Genomic DNA, 21,083 nt, shown 5'->3' with positions numbered 1-21,083 from the left:
AGAAACATCATATGCGGTTAGTTCTAATGCAAAAATCATGCAATGCATCCTACCCTAACATGCACATAGTAATGTTAATACTCATTGTAATCATAAAGTCAGTGCAACTAACATATGATCAAGTCTAAGTCACATGACACGAAGACACGAGACACGAAGGACACATAAATACGAGTATTTGACACGAGACACAACGACCTTGGAAACAGGACACGAGGGACACATTATATATATATATATATAATACTGAAATATGGTTCCTAATCCATATTAAGTTACTGAAATATAGTATTAGTTTATTAATTTACTACATCAACGATGTTCATTGCTCATAGTTCAATGTTTTTTTTTTTGGTTATGTTTTGGTAGGTAAGCACCCACAGAGGATTTGAACCAGTGACCTATCTCAAGGAGTGCCTTAACAGTGCACCCATTCACCGTCAATCCAAAGCCCCGTGGGCAACTCATAGTTCAATTTTCATTCTTGAATATTCATGTTATTAACTTATTAAACAGATTGGGAACCAAATCAAGGATCTCAAGGGGGGCATTCTGCGTATTGCACATGTGACATTTGACTCATATTTTCTTTCTCGGTAGTTCTAGCTCTCTTGTTGACTAGTATATGAATCTGACTTACTCAAGTTGCACATTCTGGAAAATGTGGGCAATTGCAAGATAGACTCAACTAGGTAGAGCCCTATATATTTAAGTCAACTCTCTGTAGCAATTGAAATTTGCAATTAAAACAATACAATGGCTATATATGCATGCTTTCTTCATTGGTCAAACTTGGAGATATGCAGGGAGTCGAATTTTTTTTTGAAGAGTGGGAATTCGATGGCCTAAGTTAAGATATCAGAGTGCCCAATGTACTAATTGACGCCTATATCACAAAAGGAATGATTGAAAAGGTAGGCCGCAAAGTCTTTCTTGAACATGCTTTAGAAAAGGAGGAAAACCATATTTCAAAACATGGGAAATGTTTGTGGATGGATATTTAGAGAACAAGCAAATGAATCGAGCTATAGAGACCATGAAGAAAGCTATTTCAAAAGTTAAAAATCGTGAATGGCAGCCGACACCTGAAAAGGCACTTGAATACATTGATACAAATTATATAGATATGGGCATATGGAATACAAGAAAATGTTGACTTGGCCCCCACGTGCTCCAAAACAAGAAATTTAAGCCCCAAACCATGAGCTCCAAACCATGAATGCTATTATCTAGGACCCAGGTCGATGTGAAGTTGACAGTTGGGAATCGCTAAAGGAACTTCCAACACAACACAACAACGACTCCAACAAGAAAACAATGACCAAGTTCCAACACAACAGCGACTCCAGCGAGCTTCGACGACGAAAAATGACTGAAAAAACCAAAAACATGAACCATGCGTGAGCTTTATGAGTGACTTTTCGTGGGACATGTGTCCTAAGACAAAAAACGTTAGGGCACGTTTTTGCCACGTCGAAATACGGGACACGTGACCCTGAGGGACGTGTCCTGTGGCTTACGATCAAGTCAATATAAAGATGCCTGCCTATATGATTACTCATGTAGCAAATCCCAAAGCGAATGCAAATCCAAACACATGGAGGATGCTGCGGGTGGGAGGTGGGAAAATATGATGCCCACACATGGATGATTATGCGAGAAGAGGTAAGAAAAGGATGTAATCTAGTCCATGAGATCTTCTCTTGCAACCAAAATATAGAGATGTCAACAACCAAGCTCATAAACTTTTGATGGATGGCAACCTCAGGCATATCACTTCCACCCTCGTCGTTATTATTTACATCATGGTTTATGGCCTTCATTGGGTTATGATTAGTAGGAAAGGGAGGTCGACGAGATGAAGAAACACAAGTAGGTTGCACATGATGATTACACTGGAGAAGGGGGACTATGGAATGATCAGAACCCTGAGGGTGTGTCCAAGGAGAAAAAGTGTAATCAATGAAGGGCTTCTCCTTGACACTATACTCGGGAGGGGAAAAGGGCTCACAATTACTTGAGATTATATGACCAGGGGCGAGGGAATCACTTGATGAAGACTCAAGATGATGACTAATAGGAAAAAGGGAGAACAAAATATTGTATTCAATGGGTTGTGCTTTTCCAAAATCATAATCTAAAGGCTCAAGTGATTTGAACATAGAATCATACTCAAGAGAAGTGGGAGCCCTATCAATGTCCTTAGTACCAAAGATTAGGTCTCTTCTAAAAGGAAAATTGATCACTTCCAACTGCTCCTCTTTATGCAAAGGAAAATGAAGATTCTCCTTCCCAAGGGTATCAATGGGTATGTCATCATAAGTAGTGCCTGAGGGGAAAGGAAGATCAATCTCATCCTCATCCTCCTTGTCGGTGTCGTAAATGGGAGCACAATCAAATTGAGGACCAACAATTTCCCATTTCTCCTTTTCAATGTGGAAATAATCTTCAATGTTATATTCCAAGGGGCCAATGGGATCATCCCTCTCAAGGTTTTCAAAAGAGGATTCATCGGGAGTAATATCCTTGAGAAAGGTAGGGTTGGTCTCAATTTCACTTTCCATAGACTCATCCTTCCCAACACATGTGTTCTCAAAATCATTCTTTTCATTCATGTGGACCTAAGGGAGGACTCTTCCAATTCATCACTTAGATTCTCAAGGGCTTGATGATGCTTGATGAAGCCTTCCTCTTGAATGCTCAATGCGGGGCATACTTGAAAATGCCTAAGAAATCCATCAATGAACTCCTCAATAGATGAGATTCTCCTAGGTTCATGATTTTGCAACCATGAGTTATGACCATAGAGAGAACTAAAGAATAACAACATAAGGACATCTTGGTGGACAACCTTCTCTCTTGAAGTATGTGCATTAAATCTTTCTACGTGGTTAATTGCGGAGAGTGGATCACCATCAAATACGGGCATCCCACGTAGCATCCTTCCTGCGACATGATTAGGGTGTTCAGTGATGCTAGCAATGTCCAAAGCGAGAAATTTATGAAAGAATGACAGCCTATTTGAGGTATACATGAAACATATGTAGGAGTCGATAGGGTGAAATTAAAGATGCCTAGAAAAATGCTTGCTTCACCCTACAAGCATCCCACCTTAAAGTTCAATGAAGAACTAGGACTTCGTTCTTCCAATTGAGTCGACAATAATGATATGTTGTACGAGGAACAAAACACACGTCTCGTGTCCCTGACAGCAATGCCATAAATGTTACCACTCAAACCAGCAGGGGACCTAAAGGGGGGTCTGAAGAGGGCAACTGTTAGGTCAAGGGCAACGGTGGAGGCTTAGCCCACTGTCACCACAACTAAGTCTCCTTGTACTTTACGAACTTTCACCGATGGGAGGAGTCCTAGTAGTGTAGGGATCACTTTATAAAGTAGATGTCAATGGACAAGTTTGAAGTGACCTTGAAAACCCTTTCCCAAGGATGGAATGAAAAATGAAACTTGTTTGCCCTTTAAGAAAGGGACTCGGTCCACCAGGGGTGAGGATTGGAGGGTTGAGGGACAAAGAATAGACTTATAAAGGAGTTTCTCGATCCCTATAATCCTTAGAAACTTGGACTCCCAAATGGTCTTTGAAAAATAGTCTTTATTAAGAAGTAGGACCACACGGGGCCAAGTGGATGCAACATAGGTTTGGGGATGGAATGTAGAAACCAATGATGTTCCTATTCTAGACAAGGTGAGGGGAAAGGACCAAACAAGAATATTCACTTCAAAAGGTTGAATTGAATTTATTAGTGTCTAGCCTTGGGGATGCCTAGGTAGAATTCAGTCCTAGAGCTAGGGCTTGTGATTCCCAGAGATTTTGTAATCAGAATGGCCTCACATTTGGAGGAGAGGGAGGTGACCCACCAGCGCAGTAGCCTAGAGAAGATCGAAATTTTTGCTTAAGCCAATTGCCAGGAAATTAATGCCCTAGGTGACCCACTGGAGCTAGACTAGGGAAAAAGGGAAAAACGGTGAAAAGAAGGTTAATGTGATCACCCTTTTTATGGAATCAATGCCTAATTCACTTGGGGATATGGAGTCAAGGATGGTAATGAGTAAGAACTTGGATTCTCAATCAAGGAGGCCCAGAAAGTCAACTTCATTCAATGTAGATAGTGTTGAGTTGGGGTGGAATCGGATGTGCTCTAGCCACGAAATTTGATGGAGAGATTGGGGCACATGAGATCTCCAGTACCCAGAAAGGATTTGGGCAGATTCTAAACAGTTCAGGAGATATTTTTTAATGGAGACCCTAAGTCTAAACTTAGGGAAAATAAAATATTAATGTGTATTAATATGAAACTATGTTAGAATGGTCCAAAAGACATGGATCAAGCCAGATCTAATCTTAGCTGTTGATTAGGGACTTAATCTCGGTCGTTGATTTGTCAATGAGGAAAGTATAAGAGGAGGCTTGAGCGTCACTTGGAGAACACACTGAGGGAGACCAGTCAGTTCAATTTCTGGAGCGGGGTTTGTTGAGAAATTGAACCAGTGGTCTGGAGAGCAATTAGGAGGCAGCAAGTACGGAACAGAGAGACGGGAGATCAACGTAGAGGCAGAAGAGGCAGACGTAGAGCCAGAGGAATCCACGCAAAGGCAGCAGAGACTGTACAGAGCCAGAAGGGCCTGCATCATCCACGCAGAGGCTACAGGAGTGACGCAGAAGGCCAAAGAGGCTGTGCAAAGCCTCAGTAGGCTGACGTAGAGGGTTTTAGGCTGAAGCAGAGGGTTTTTGGCTGACACAGAGGTCAGTAGGGCCTACGCTGGGTTTAGAAGAAGTGCTGGAAATTTGTCTATCTGTGGGTAAGCCAGTTTGGCACCCTGTTGTACTAGAAAATTGCCGAATAATAAAATCCTCCCTTGCTGCACTGGTTTTCTCACATTGGGTTTTTCCGGGGACATTAGTCTAAAATAACTATGTCAATGTGTGCATATGTTTGTTTTTGTATTATGGTGTGATATCTGCAATAGTATTTATTTTAATGTTTTCTGAAGTAATTTCTTGAATAACTTATGATGAAATAAGTAGGAAAAGTAAATCAGTTGTTGCAGTGATAGAATTTTCACATGGTATTAGAGCGAGTAATCAGAGACAGAAAGGGAAAATTAGTTATGGGTCGAGACCACGATGCAGAGGCATCCACCTCAGGGGACTCACACAGATTTTCAAAAGATTGCACAAGAGAGAGAGATTTCGGTTTCTCTATGTTGGTTTCCAGGTTGGAAGAAGAAGTGGCATGCATGACTAGTGTTGCATCATCAAAAGTATGGTATATATAGACAGTGGAGCCTCGTGGCATATGACGGGAATCAGGGGGTGTTTCTTAGAATATCGAGGAGAGAAGATGAACTTTCAGATCACCATGGGGAACAAGGCAAAGTGTACTCTAGTAGGGAAGTGTACCTTAGTTTTTCAGACAGAATCGGGAGAGCGGTTCCATGCCACAAATGTGCTGCATGTACCAGGATTGGGGATGAACTTACTTTCCGTGTCACAACTACAAGGCAAGGGCTATGATGTCTACTTCATCAAGGAAAAGGTATATGTCAAACACCCGAGTTGGAAAAAGAAAGTGCAGATCGGGATCAAAAGTAACCGGTTGTATAGATTACAACTAGAATTTTCAATGGCATTAATAGGCAGTCATGGGAACAAAGACTTGAATGAACTATGGCACAGAAGGATGGGTCACTTGCACTATGGAGGTTTGAGAATTCTCAGGAGCACTGTAACAGGGGTTCCGGATTTGAGTACGGAATGAGATGATGTATGCAGGGGATGCGATCTAGGAAAGTATGCCAAGGCGACATTTCCTAGGAGCAACCACATGGCCAAGAGTGTACTAGGATTGATACACTCTAGTATCTACAGACCTATGTCCGTCAAAGATCTCAGCGGTGCCGAGTATTTCCTTACCTTCATTGATGACCACTTGAGGAAAACTTGGATTTATTTTCTGAAAACCAAGGATGAGGTTTTCTGTCGATTCAAGGAGTTCAAGGCTTTAGTGGAGAATCTTACTGGTAAGAAAATAAAAGTTTTGCGTTGAGATACTGGTGGAGAGTATGTCGATAAGGACTTCACTGATTATTGCGCTAAGGAGGGCATCAGAAGAGAGTGGACAACTCCCTACAATTCGGAGTAGAATGGGGTGGCAGAAAGGAAAAAGCAAGACTATTGTAGAAGCAGCTAGGCCCATGCTGTATGATCAGGATATGCCAAAATTCTTGTGGGCGGAACCGTGCAACACAACTGTCTACGTTCAAAATAGGACTCCTCATCGGGTATTGGGCAAGGTTACTCCAGAGAAAGTCTTCATTGGGAAGATGCCTGAAGTCAGTCATTTTAGGATATTTGGGAGTTTAGCATATTGTCGCATACCCAAGAAAAGAGGAAGAAGCTGGATCAGAGTGCAGAAAAGGGGTATCTAGTGGGATATAGCGAGAATGCGAAGGCATACAGAATCTATCTTCCTGGGAGCAGGAAGGTAGTAGTACGACGAGATGTGAAGTTCATGGAGGACAGAGCTTTTAGAAGATCTCGTGAAATGCCTTTCGAGGAGCAATCGAAAGAGGATTCGTTGGTCAGGCCTCTTCAACCAACGAAAGTGAATAATTCTTCCTCAGATCAAGAAGATTCTTAGGATGAGGAGGAGGAGTGAATAGAAGCACCTGCTGGTAGAGGAAGAAGCAGTAGGGAACTTTGTCAGATTCTGCGTGATGTAGAGAACTTCATCGGAGAGCCAAGGAACAGTAAAAGGGAGCGAAAACAACCAGACAGGTATCAGGCGTTAGTAGCTAAGGATGGGGAGCCTGCCAGCTTCAAGGGGGCAGCTCAGCATCAGGTGTGGCTAGATGCGATGGTCGAGGAGTATAACTCCATAATGGTAAACGATGTCTGGGAGGTGTTGTCAAGGCCTCAAGACAGATCTGTGGTAGGTTCAATATGGATCTACAAGATCAAATATGCTGTAGACAGCCGTGTTGAAAAATACAAGGCCAAGTTTGTGGCTAAGGGGTATGCTCAAAAGGAAGGGATTGATTATGAGGAAACCTTCACCCCAGTAGCCAAGTACACATTTATTAGGACCGTGATATCTCTTGCAGCGCAGATGGGATGGGAGATCCATTAGATGGATGTCAAGATGACATTTCTGAATGGGATAATAGAAGAAGAGGTATACATTGAACAACCAGAGGGCTTCGAAACTCATGAGAAGAAGTCTCATGTATGCAGACTGAAGAAAGCCTTGTATGGGCTGAAGCAGGCACTGAGAGAGTGGTATGGTTGAATAGATGGCTTCTTGCAGAAGATGGGGTCTGTCAAGAGTGACGCGGATCCGAATCTCTACTATATGGTCGTAGAGAATGAGCCACTTATATTAGTATTATATGTGGATGATCTCTTCCTGACAGGATCATCCAGACTCATTGAGGACTGCGAGAAGAACCTAGCCACAGAGTTCGATATGAAGGATCTGGGACGAATGCACTATTTCCTAAGTTTGGCAGCAATAAGGAGAAATCTTCCTTGGGCAAGGGAGGTATGTTACAGAAATCCTGAAAAAATTCGGGATGGGAGACTATAGACCTATGGCTACGCCAATGATCACTAACTGGAAGAAGATCGATGCATCAAAAGACAAGGATGTCGATCCCACCCTATACCAACAACTCATAGGGTCCTTGATGTATCTGGTCAATACCAGGCCAGATATTTGCTAGGCTATCAACACCCTCAGTCAGTTCATGGTGGAACCAAATAGGGTTCACTGGGCAACAACCAAACACGTTCTTAGGTATTTACAGGGAACAATTGATTATGGGTTCTTATACACCAAGGGGAAGGATATCAGGTTGAGTGGATTTACTGATGCAGATTGGGTAGGAAGTTCAGTGGATCGGAAAAGTACCTCTGGGTACTGTTTCAACATTGGATCAGGAATGACCTCCTGGTGCAGTAGGAAATAGAAGTCTGTGGCTCTGAGCTCATCTGAGGCAGAATATATGGCAGCAAACACAGCTTCGTGTGAGGCCATATGGCTTAGAAAACTGTTGGTAAACCTATTCAGAAGAAATATGGAGGCGACCAGGATCATGTGTGATAATCAAAGTTGCATCAAACTCTATGAGAATCCAGTATTCCATGATAGGTCGAAGCATATTGATATCTGGTGTCACTTTATCAGAGGCTGTGTCCAACGAGGAGCTGTACAGTTGAGCTACACTCCTACAGTAGAAAAAGTGGCAGATATCCTCACTCAGGCCCTTGGAAAGTCAAAATTTGACTACTTCAGGGAAAAGATGGGGATGGTAAAGAACCCCTTTCAGAAGTAGTGTGTTAGCAACATGAATGAAGAGGGAGTTGCAGTGAAGATGCAGTGTTGGGAGAAAGGACCAGTAGCAGCACAGATGCAGAGGGAGTTGCAGTGCGGATGCAGTGTTGGGAGAAAGGACCAACAACAACACAGATGTAGAGGGAGTTGCAGTGCAGATGCAGTGTTGGGAGAAAGGACCAACAGCAACACAAAAGCAGAGGGAGCTGTCGTACAGATGCAGCAATGGTAGTAGCAGAGTCATTGGCAGCAGTACAAGATGTAGCAGTGCAGAGGATGTTTGGCAAGGAGGCTTAACATCAACACAGGGACCGATGCCGGATGATCAAGGTGATACTCAGTGAGGAGTATTACTAGAGCAAAGTCCTCGCTAAGAGGGCGTGTTTATTTGGGATAGCATCAGATGTGCTCTAGACACGAAATTTGGTGGAGACGTTGGGGCACATGGGATCTCCAATACCCAGAAAGGATTTGGGCGGATTCTAAACAGTTCAGGAGATATTAAAATAATTAATATTTTTAATAGAGACCCTAAGTCTAAACTTAGGGAAAATAAAATATTAATGTGTATTAATATGAAATTGTGTTAGAATGGTACAAAAGACATGGATAAAGCCAGATCTAATCTTAGCCGTTGATTAGGGACTTAATCTCAGCCATTGATTTGTCAACTAGGAAAGTATAAGAGGAAGCTTGAGGGGTCACTTGGAGAACACACTGAGGGAGACCAGTCAGTTCAATTTTTGGAGCGGGGTTTGCTGAGAAATTGAACCAGTGGTCTGGAGAGCAGTCAGGAGGCAGCAAGTACGAAACAGAGAGATGGGAGATCAACGCAGAGCTAGAAGAGGCAGACGCAGGGCCAGAGGCAGCCATGCAGAGGCAGCAGAGACTGCATAGAACCAAAAGGGCTTGCGTCATCCACGCCCACGCAAAGGCTGCAGGAGTGACGTAAAAGGCCAGAGAGGCTGCGCAGAGCCTCAATAGGCTGACGCAGATGGTGTCAGGCTGACGCAGAGGTCAGTAGGGCCTACGCTAGGTTCAGAAGAAGTGTTGGAAATTTGTCTATCTGTGGGTAAGCCAGTTTGGCACCTCGTTGTACGAGAAATTTGCTGAATAATAAAATCCTCCCTTGCTGCACCAGTGTTTCCACATTGGGTTTTTCCGGGGACATTAGTCCAAAATCATTGTGTTAATGTGTGCATTTGTTTGTTTTTGTATTACAGTGTGATATCTGCAATAGTATTTATTTTAATGTTTGTTGAAGTAATTTCATGAATAACTTATGATGAAATAAGTAGGAAAAGTAAATTAGTTGCTGCAGTGATAGAATTTTCACAGGTAGTAAGAAAATAAAAGCGACTTTTAAGCATTTATACTTTAAAGCAAATGATGCAAGCTTCTCGAGATAAATAATCTCTAGGACATTTCATTCATATAATATTGGCCCATACATTTAATAAGTAAAACATTGCTCAATTCCACATTACAATAATGCAACAACTAGCCCTAATTTTAGCAATATGCAACAACAAGAATAACAACGATAAAAAACACTTACAACGTTATAGATTATATCCAACCAACAATTCGTTTTCAGAACAAAGCTCCAAGATAAGAGAAATAACCCAAATCCATACATCAAAATTCATCCACATCTCCAAAAATATCCTCAAAGGAAAAAGTGCGAAAATACCCTAGGACTATAGAGGTCCCACGTCAAGTGATGATACAAATGAGTGTATCTAACATCAATATATAGCCTCCTAAGGAGTTCGAATTAGCCTATGGGCCTACATTAGCCCCTAATGATAAAATAATGTGCAAATAAAACCCCTATTGGTGACAAGCCCACCAAACTAGCTCACAAATGTAAAAATAAGCCTCACAAGGGGCCAAATAATAATATGTGCATGTCGTAGGGCCCTCCAAAGGCTCAATAATATCCTGAAGTGCCATATTGAGGAATAAATTCCTCGGAATATGATGGACAAGGGGGTGGGCCCTTGTTCTCCAAGTAGTAGACCTGTGGTGCTCTCAGTGGGTCTAAGGGCGTATCAATGACCCCATGGGTCTCCATATGAATCGAAAATGTTTGTAGATCCTCTGCAATGGTCTAGGTGGTGGAATGAATGCTTCCGTGACATCGTACAAGTGCTGAGACACTTGCCAAGAGTGTGGGGCTCCTGTAGGGACATGCTGGGCATAGTGTACCAATCATGTCATCATCGTCCCAAAAGTGGATTGCTAGTAATATTCCAGCATCCATGAAGCTCCGAGGAGTGTTGTCTGCTGCTGTGGAGGCTAATAACTTTCTATGCACACCCTATGTGTGCCAATGATGACCTCTGGGTTCACGATCCCATATAGGGAGACTAAACCCAAATGGAAACCACGTGCAATCCTGCATAAGATCCAATGCATACCCTAGGCTTCTAGTACAACTAGTCATTAAAATAATCAGGTAAAAAAGCTTACAAATCATGGATAACAAAGTGGACACTTCATAATGGCATGCCCTTCCATAGTGGGCTTTGGCATGTGCTAGTGTCTTTAGGCTCCAAAGGGGGTTAGCCAAGTACCTTATTAGGTGGTTTTGACCCTTAAATGGGATAGTATGTCCAAGGTAGATCCCTCTAATGGGGTTGGAAAGTGACAAATAAGTGAGGTGAAATAGGGAATAAGAGGGGCAACCCTGGGCCACATAGTGGGGCATTGTGGTAGCTAGACAAAGGGAAGCCCACACCTGGGTATGTAATGTATAAGAGGGAGCAGTCGTGGTACATGAGGTGCCCCGACCTTGATTTTTCCACCTTTCATATACCTTTTGCCTTTTATGAATCTTCTTTAAAACCGCTCGGTGCTCAAAGGACAAGAGCATGATGTGTAAGATATAGCTGTGATTACTCCCTTTTAGGTAGGGCGGTTCATTGCCCTCCAGGGGTTGGGAAAATCATGGGTTCTTGAATGATAGAAGAGGCTCATCTAGGGCCTATGGAACTAGGGTGATGACCAATGATTGGGGTAGAGTTCATGTAATGGATTTTGCCCACGTGCTAATTATTTTTGTCTCGACCATCTTTTGCATTTGGTGGTACAATTTCCTGTTAAATGTGGCCAATTATTCTTTTCACTTTTTTTTTTAATTACTTCAACCTTCGGGGCATCATTTTAGGCCTAACCCAGGGTGGGGGCAAGGGGACGGGGAGGCTAGCTCTATGTGGACCCAGAATGGGAATGTGGACCCAAGTGGGAGAAAAGATGAATGGGGGTATAATGAGTGAAAAGGGAGTAAATGTGCAGGTAAAGGAGTGGGATCACGTACCTGAAGTCGGGGTTTCCCAAGTAGTACCACCCTAGAACCGAATGGTCAATAAAGGAGATCCCACGGGACTAAGATCCAAGGGTAACAACCAAAAGAGATCAAGGGGACAGGAGCACAAACTACGCCCACTCTTTTCGCCAAATCCCCCCATCAATCCATACTCAGAAGTATCCATGATAAGTAAACACAATACTCAATTTCCAATTGGCAAGACATACGTTTAGATTTGGGAGGCCCACCTTCAAACATACGATCAATACAGGTGGGTGAGGGACCACATGGTTGGCTCAGGTGGCAGAGAAATGGTGCAACGGGCTTGTAGGAGGCATTATGGGGTTGCTGGCTACGGTTCATCGTGGAGAACTTTTTTTCTCTTGGGGATATCACCCACACAGTGGTGGGTAACAGATCCGTCAAACTAGTTGAAGAAATTACATAGGCATCAACATCATTACCTCAGAGAAAAATGTAGGACTTATTGAGGGTAACGAGTCTCTTGAAGGAGTTAGAGCTTTTTAGGCCTTGGAGGGTCGCTAAAACGTTTTAGGCTAAGTTTCCAGGATTCAGATTCAGATACGGATCTGGATTCGCTAGATTTTTGAAAATCTAAGATCCAAATACAACAAGGATACGTTAAGTACAAAAAATATAATAATATTTTTTATGTTAAAAAAAACACTTTTAGACTTCAAAAATCAAATCCATTTAGAAATCACAACATTTAGGACTAAAACCATTAGATATAGTATAAATATGAAGACTGAAACACTGAAATGAAACACTTTTAGACTTCAAAAATCAAATCCATTTATAAATCACAACATTTAGAACTAAAACCATTAGATATATCATAAATATGAAGACTTAAACACTGAAGTGATGCATCCTCCCTCATACAAAAAGGATAATATCATAAATGATAATAGTAGGTACAAAAATGAGTGTCTCATCCATGATCACTCTACTAATATCATAATGTGCAGTAGGTTTATCTACATATCCTCAAATGGATCTACATTCTCTTCTACATATTGCAACTCTACATTATGAATAGATGATGGGGGTCCTAGAATGTAGGAAGTTGCATAAGTAAGCTGGACTAGTGGTTGAACAATATCCTCAAATAGGTTGAGGTCAGTCATGGCATTCAGTGTTAGATTCAAGTCGATGATCTTAGGCTCCACATCCAACATCCTGCTCTAACCTTTTTTGTACTCTGGGTCAACATGTGATAGAAGGTAGAGGTTGGAATGAACATGCACAAGATCCTCAGCCTTTGTCGTTCCCAACTTGTTTTGCTTCACTGAATGGATGAAGTCATATATACTCCAATTCCTCTCAGCTGATGAGGAATTAGAAACCTGTGATAACAACTTGGTGGCTAGAGTCGAGAGATGAATGATATCCTCACCATGGAAGCCCCACAAAGTAATAGGATCAAGATTCCCTCTATCATCCATAACTACTGGATTTGAAAAGCTACCAGTAGATTGTACAAATCCTCCAAATTCTTGATGTACTTCCATTGCAACTCCCACATCTCTATACATTTATGTCAAAGCTATCTTGTATACTTTACCACTTCAGAGTCCTTGTTTGGTGCTATTATACCAGGTAAAGACAAAATTTTGGAATACTATTTTTTGGGGTGCAATGCATACGTCAAAAGGTGTAACGGTGTGGTCATTTTGTTCCACGTTTCGGTAACTGTGTCCTTCACTAAATAATAAAATGTTTCAAAATGATCATTTTCACTTGCCTTGATAATTTCCTTTATCCTCTCTAGCATACTATCAATGTTTTCATAAGCTTCCCCCAAGCTCATATTTGTGTCTAATGTCCTGATCAAGGTCAGAATTGGTTCAGTGAATTGTAGAGGGTATTAGACCTTGTTCAACTGTGCATCATTAAGAATGATGGACTTGATTTTTTGCCCTCTATCAGAAGTGGAAGTCCTCCATGATTCCTAAAGAGGGTAAATGGCCATTGCTTGTAATGCTTGTCTCACCTCCACAAGCATCTTTATGAGAAGAGTGTGGGAGGCAAAACGACTTTCAACAACCTACGAGTTTCAAAAAGTTAAATCTCAAATGAGAAATCATATATAAATTTGTAATTAAAATTAAGAATTTCCAATACAAATAATATTGATTAAAAAAAGAGTATCTTCAGTAGCTCCAACTTTGCAAAATCTCGATATATGGCCTGGGACATTGAATGATTGGTTATGAACATTTGAATTTCTTTTGTTGCTACATATATTTCATTAATCCATTCAATTTCACCAATCTTGGCAAACATAAGGTTCAATGAATGCACTACACATGGAGTCCAAAAGATGTGATCATATTGACCCTCCACAATCAAACCCGCAACTCTACAAACCTGTGTGTTTTTTGTAATGACATAGGCAACATTATGTCGCCCCACACTTTCTATTGCATCAATAAGAATTGTGGATATGAAAGATGCATCTTTCTCTATTCCACTGCAATCAACAACTTTCAAAAACATTGCCCCTTAATTAATTAACATTAATTAATTAATCGCTGGTTTCTTTGGTCTCTCCATCCATCATAAATGATGGACACCACTTTTTCTGCCCATGTATCCTGGATTAATTGTAGCTGTCTATCCACGGATTGTCTCTCTAATGCTAACAAAGTAGCGCGAAGTTTTTCATATCCAAGGCTTTTGTACCCTTTTGGCGTTTGATTAATCTCCTTAATCATTTGTTGCCAATAAGGGAAACACACCAAATCGAATGTTAACCCATTTGCATAGATGCAACGAGCTATATGTTCATTGGCTGTGTCTCTACCCTGATTATTGAAAGTTGTTTCAAGCGGGCCTTTTATTGGTTGTGGCAGCAGACCTAGATGGAAATGGGGGCCTAGTTGTAGAGCTTTGCACAAGGTCTTTTCCCTTAGCAAGCTTCCTATAAGCAACATCTTGCAAAGATGCATAAAATTTAGTTTTTGCAGGATTCAAACCTTGGTTAGGTTTGCCATTTGCATCTTTTGGCCCATTGCATACTTGCACCCGTGTTAGTTTGTCCAATGAGATGGGTCTTCACTATGATATATGCGCCATTTTTTATATCTTGGCATTCATTGCATTGCCATTTATATGAACTACCTTAGGATTTTTTCCAATAGTCTCGACAAAGGAGATTTTGGTTTTGTTTTGATGTTTTCCTTTTCACTCTGCTGTGATGGTTCCATTTCCATAGGTTAGCTTATAGTGTGTGACTGCGTATATGAGAAAATCCAAAATTCAAAGTATTACGAATACACAAAATAAAAAATTAAATTACATACAAATTAAAAATTAAAGTACATAAAAATAAAATATTTAAAATACTAAGAAACATTTAATTAATTATGTTATAAAAATTTAAACATATAATAAAGAAATAATTTCTCAGGATGCTTATATTATTACAACTTCTCTTTCTTTGGAGGCTCTAATGTGAATACATCCAACGTTGAATATTTTATAATACTGTATCATAAATAATTATAATTTACATTATTCAACATTCTTATTATATACAGGTATATAAGCTTTTGAGAAATAATTTTAAATAATTATAACTTTTTATAATTTAAACATACAAATTTATAATATAAGAAATAATATAACATGTAATAGTATAATTACATAATATAACATTATTTATTTAATATTATAATACTCTCTGCGGCATAATATAAGAAATAATGTAACATGTAACATTATAATACTCTGCGCTGTCCCTGCCCCTCAGTCCCTGTAATTTATTTATTTTTTTCAACGCCCTGTCATTTAATTTTTTTAATTTTAATTGATCATACAATACTAAACAGAGAGAAGGGTGGCCAATTCCATGGACAAAGGGCCAAAAAATGGACGGATGGAGATTTAAAAAAAAACCTATCCAATATCATAAGTTTTGTCATTTAACTTATACGCATGGAGTAGTGCTAAGCTGCTTGTTCAATCGTGTGCAAATGCAGTGAAGAGAATCAATCATACAACACTGTAATAGGGGTTTGCAAATACTGGTATGGAGTGTAGGTCCAGTCGGTTCTAGAGAGTACCAAAAATTTAAAATTTAACTGTCGAATTCCAAACCTGAGTGCTTAGACTGGTCGTTGCCTGGAGAACACCGAATCCTTGTCTGTTGCCGTTAGCACTGTTGCTATCTGAAATTGAGCAGGTGCGGCCAACAAACTCATGGAACAAAACAAAAGGGACCACCTCATCGAATTAAAAACACCAAAAGATACCTAAAATTAAAAACCACACTGCAATTAATTTGAAATCTGGGTGTTTTTTACATGAGATCCCTTTCCTAAATTAGGGATCCATTTCTTAAATTCGGGTTCTGTTTCCAACAAACAAGGATCCACCACATTGACGTTTCCTGGACGGATCAAGGCAGGTCTAGATCCGAATCCAGATCGGAATCATGGATCCGCGGATCCTAGACCCCCGCGTGCCGGACCCTGTAACTTAGGTTTTAGGAGAGACATATGGAATAGATAGTGACATACTCCACCTAACCGGATGGAACTGGCTTTTTTTCTTTATAAAGAGGGTAGGAGGGTCGGCTGAAAGGTTTTAGGAGAGATATGCAATAGATAGTGACATGCTCCACCTAACCGTATGGAACTGGCATTTTTTCTTTATAAAGATGCCAATATTGCTTTTGAAGTGGTTGCCGTGGACTCTAGAGAGAATTTATGAAGTCCAACATAAAATATGGTCACCATGTCAAGATCTGTCTAATTTTTAATGTGGATTTCTCAAGGAACTATTTACATATGATGGCATATTATCAAGATACACGTAGAAGAAATAGAGCAAGTACATGATCTTGCTAAAATCATAACAAAGAAGCACTTAAAAGAATTGATCAGTCAAACCAGTTGAAGAAATTGCATAGGCATCAGCATCTTACATCAGAGGAAAATGTAGGACTTATTGAGGGTAATGAGTCTCTTGTGGGAATTGAGCTGTTTAGGCCCTGAATAATGTCAATGGAAAATAGATGAAGTCACATACAAAATATGGTCAGCACCTCAAGATCCACACAAATTTTAATGTAGATTCCATAAATATGGAATTGTTAGATTTGACAGCATATTATCAAAATACATTAGAAGAAATAGATGAAGTATGTGGTCTAGTTAAAACCATACAAAGGAGCCGTTAATAAAACTGATACATCAAATCAATTGAAGGAGTTACATGGGCATCAGCATCCTACCCGAGAGAAAAAGGTAAGACTTATTGATGGCAATGAGTCTCTTGAAGGGGTTAGAGCTGATTAAGCCCTGCATTTTGTCATTGGAAAATAGTAGCCTGAACATGTATCTTCAATGCATTAAAAGATGGCTCAATTTCAGTGAAAAGAATATAGATCTCTTTTAAGAAAAATGGGTTATTTTAATGACTAAATGGTGACTTAGGCCCATGCCCAAGAGTTCCCACATAATATTAGCTGCTCTACATCTTGACGTTCCTTACAATAAAGTCGGAGGCCTGTCTAGATGTGCTTACAGTATTTTGAGTACCATCTTTCCCATGCATTCTTCTGTTCATTTAATGCAGACTTCGTCATTTATGAACGATGGCAGGCATCTCTATGACGGGTTTGTATTTAGGCTAGAACATTGTATTAAACTCCTATCAGAAGAAACACTTAACATTATTGGAAAATTTGGCCAGATTACTTGCAGGGACATAGGTGCACTGCTGAAATTATACAATTGGAGGTACTTGTATAAATTCAATATTACATTAAACCCATGGCTTATGATCGCCTGGCCTCAACTCAGTCAGATAATTTTTTTTTGTAGTTAAATGCATTTATGAGCGTTAGATTTTGCCTTAGAATAGGATATTTATTTATATTTGTATTTAAATATTAAAGTCTACTTGTGACGATAAATGGTAAACGGGACTATGAGATGTTCAACAACATGTAAGCATTGGCAGTGCAGGTGCATCTCTGTAAGGATTGAAAATAAATAGAAGTATACAAGGAGAATGCCAGGTTCAATCATAATGGGCTAGAGTATGATGGGTATCAATAAAGAATCACAAAACCAGCAACACAGTCAACAGTCAACTCTTGCAACATTCAATGCTGAGAAGAGGTGTATAATGAGATTCCCATTGTTCGCTTCTTGTGTGACTTAATGCCTATGCTATCTGAAGGTCATAGTATTAGATTATTGCTTATGCCTCCTTTTGTGTTAGGAGTTATCAAGAGGTTGAAAGTAAAGGGCAATGAGCTTTGAGTTAGCAGTGTGGGGAGATGTGTCTTTGGGAGTTTTCTGTTGGAAGTGAAGCATGTCAGAAAGGAGCAGGGTGATATATCTCTTGTTCTCATACTCTATGAAACCCCTTAAGGAAGCATGAGAGTTTCTGAACAGGCAATGGATTATGGATTTCATAAGAGGTAGGGCATTTAAAGATGCAGTTGTCTTTTGATTCAGATTTCTGCATACAGTATGCAAGTACAATGCTCCCTTCATAGGGGATGATCTTCTAACATGCCAGATGGCAACAAGTATGAAGCTTACATGGAAACTCTTTCTTACTGTTTTAAATCTCTGGCTTAATGAGACTTGGTGGATCTCTGGATTAATGAGCCATGGGTCTCTGCATTTGTGGCTTTTGTCACATGGGTAATGATGATGAACTCAAATCGTGCTGACCATCTGGACCCTTGTTGCATGGGAATGGTGGTTGTGGACATGATAATCTGGCTTCCCATTATGATGGATGTATCCTCTTTACCTCCTGAGTAAGCTGCATTGCATGCTAATTGCTTATTGTCTCTCTATATAATGTATATTTGAAGTTGGGGTTTGAGGTTGAAGGGGGACTAAATCAATAACACTTAAGAATTCTGGTTACCATTACAGTTTATATACTAAAGCCTTTATACACATTATAGACTTAGATATTACGTGATGTTGCAAAAACAGATATACACATTTTCCTATGTTCATTCACACAGATGTGGTACCTTCTTAAACTATTGCTTTTGTTATAGAGGGCGGTGATTGATTTATGTTTTAATTTAGTTTGTCATGCTATAATGGGTTGTAATGTTTTCCCATTCTATGTTTAGAATGGATGAAGCTGGAATGCAATGTGACAGTGCTCCCAAGAGTGGGAGCTTAGAGGCTGCAAGGCGTATGGCAATGCGCCATATTGAAGCTTTTGTTCAGACTTTTTCAGATCAACAGAGTCTTTCAGTTGCTGCTACATCTTGGGCACCTGCTGCTTTGGCACAGGTTGCAGAGGCTGCAAGAATACAAGAAGCGGGGCATTTGCGGTGCAGGTAATAATGTTATTTTGTCTGGTTGAAAGTTTTGACAATAATGTGATTTACACTCTTTTTCACCAGTCTTCTCACTCTAATGACAATCAATAGAGTGGCAGTTGTCCAAGTCCTGAGATTGGAATGCTTTTTAACATTTGTACCATAATATATCATCTCTGGTTGAAATGGCCTTTTTTCTCAAATTGCAAGTCTTGCTTTACAGTGGTGCTGAAGTTGGGAGGTTTGTAGTCATGCTTAGGAATGGGTCAACAGTTTTAAAGTCCTGTGCTGCCTTTGCTCTTCTTCAGGTATTTAGATAGTCGCTTGTGTTATTTAAGCCATTTGAATACCCTTCATGTTGTAAATTACTTTGTGGATGTTTAAACATAAAAGCATTCAATGTGAGAGGTGCTTAACTTGTGGTCCCAATTCTCAATTGGCTTGAGTTTTGCAGTTTACCATGCCAGGTGGAAGACATGCTATGCATCATGCTAGTCTTCTGCACAAGGCAGTAGCAGGACGAGTACTTAGAGCTGCAGCTGCTGCTGCAACTGCACCACTTCAAGCCAAAGTTTTCGCAAGAATAGTCTTGCGGAATCTTGAGCATTATCCTGCTGAAGCAATGTAAAGGATGAAGAGCTACTCAAGAGGATCACTCCATTTCTTGAATATTTGCATGTAAGATCATAACTCTGCAATGTTTGCTTGGAATTTCCGTGGTTGTAGAATGTTAGATTGTGCTCTTCACTGGGGAATGCAGAGGAATGCTGTTAAATGTACTGGTTAAAACAGTGGTTGTGTTTGTCACAGTTGGTCACTACAAAGTGATTGAAATGTTCTGTGCTGTTTCTAAGGGTTGATTTTTGCGTGAATTGCAAACATATGCAGATTTGGCTGTTATCAACAGTCCTGTACTTTAGGCTGTATGAGGATTTCATCTTCATGTTGGAAGAGTTCACAATGAGTAAAGACCCATGTTCTTAATTTCTTGGAGCACTTCAAACATGTCTATGCCATGCATTAGGTCACATTGAATTTCTGAAATAATTCCTCGGCTTCCCTAAAGCTCAGAACAATAATTCTTCCTACATTGTGAGATCCTTTTTATCTAGCAGAATTTAATAACATTGTAATCACAGTTAGTTACATAGGGTGCTAGAGTCATTTCTGATTCCGAAGGCAAAGTCCACAAATACAATTTGCGTTTTGGCAAATCCTGTATAGTGTTATTTGTGAGGACTTGAGAAATGTATTTTTATTATGAGGCTGCTGCAATATTTGAGGGTTTTTATTCTTATAGTGGTGGTGGCTGCAACTACTCGACATGTATTGTGTGTTTCGGCAAAATTAATTTTTGTATCATTAATTTATGTAATAATTTCGGTTCATGAAGTTTGCGAGATTTGCTCAGTATTCGAGAACATCCGAAAAACATAGACAATGATATGTGAGATGTTGAAAAGTGATATAATATGTGATTGGTGATGTATATTCAAAAGTTTATATTCAACCCATTAATTTTAGTTCTGCTAGTAAAAGGAAAATCTATTTATTGAGTATTATCTAGTATAACATGGAACACACATGATGTTAACCTAGACTAACATTTCCTGATCTTGCAGAAACATTGTTATTATCCCAGTCATTAAGATCAGAGGTAGTGGACATCTAAACTGTGTATTATCCGATTGCCCGTTATGTGCATTTTGAAATACATAATATGTGTAGAGAGTCGTCTATGGAAAGCCTTCAGTGTTTTGGACGGTTATATTTTTTGCTTGAAGTAGGTCATTTAGATAGGAAAGATGTATTTCTTTTGTATTTCATGTGATATTTTTATACATTTGAACCATTCTTGTTATTTATTCACTCCTGAGAGAATGTAATGATGTAATTTTTCAGCTTAATTGGAATTTGAAGCATGAATTTAAATGGTCTTGAACTATTCTTGTAATTTATTCACTATTGAGAAAATGTAATGATGTAATTTTTCATCGTAGTTGAATTTTGAAGCATGGATTTAAATGGTCTGGAAATTTACACGGTCCACAGCAATAGTGGAATGAGATATTTATATCCTCATCTT

The 21,083-nt window shown here is 39.8% G+C and overlaps 1 protein-coding gene across 1 annotated transcript in view; it reads left to right on the top strand.

The window, feature by feature from the left end:
• LOC149205666 (protein ARABIDILLO 1-like) overlaps positions 1-20,385 on the top strand; it is a 192,691-nt gene extending 172,306 nt beyond the window's left edge. The window contains 4 exon segments of the mRNA XM_089397466.1: positions 18,803-19,015; positions 19,221-19,305; positions 19,452-19,675; positions 19,886-20,385. Coding sequence (XP_089253592.1) covers positions 18,803-19,015; positions 19,221-19,305; positions 19,452-19,675; positions 19,886-19,961 — 598 coding nt within the window. The 3' untranslated portion in view covers positions 19,962-20,385.
• The last annotated feature ends 698 nt before the right edge of the window (positions 20,386-21,083 follow it).

The sequence above is a fragment of the Pinus tabuliformis genome, chromosome 1_2 (genome assembly GCF_031772625.1).
Source record: "Pinus tabuliformis cultivar Carrire ecotype Pingquan chromosome 1_2, CPIR1, whole genome shotgun sequence".
Lineage (NCBI taxonomy): Eukaryota > Viridiplantae > Streptophyta > Pinopsida > Pinales > Pinaceae > Pinus > Pinus tabuliformis.
This window is presented reverse-complemented; position numbering and strand designations above follow the sequence as displayed.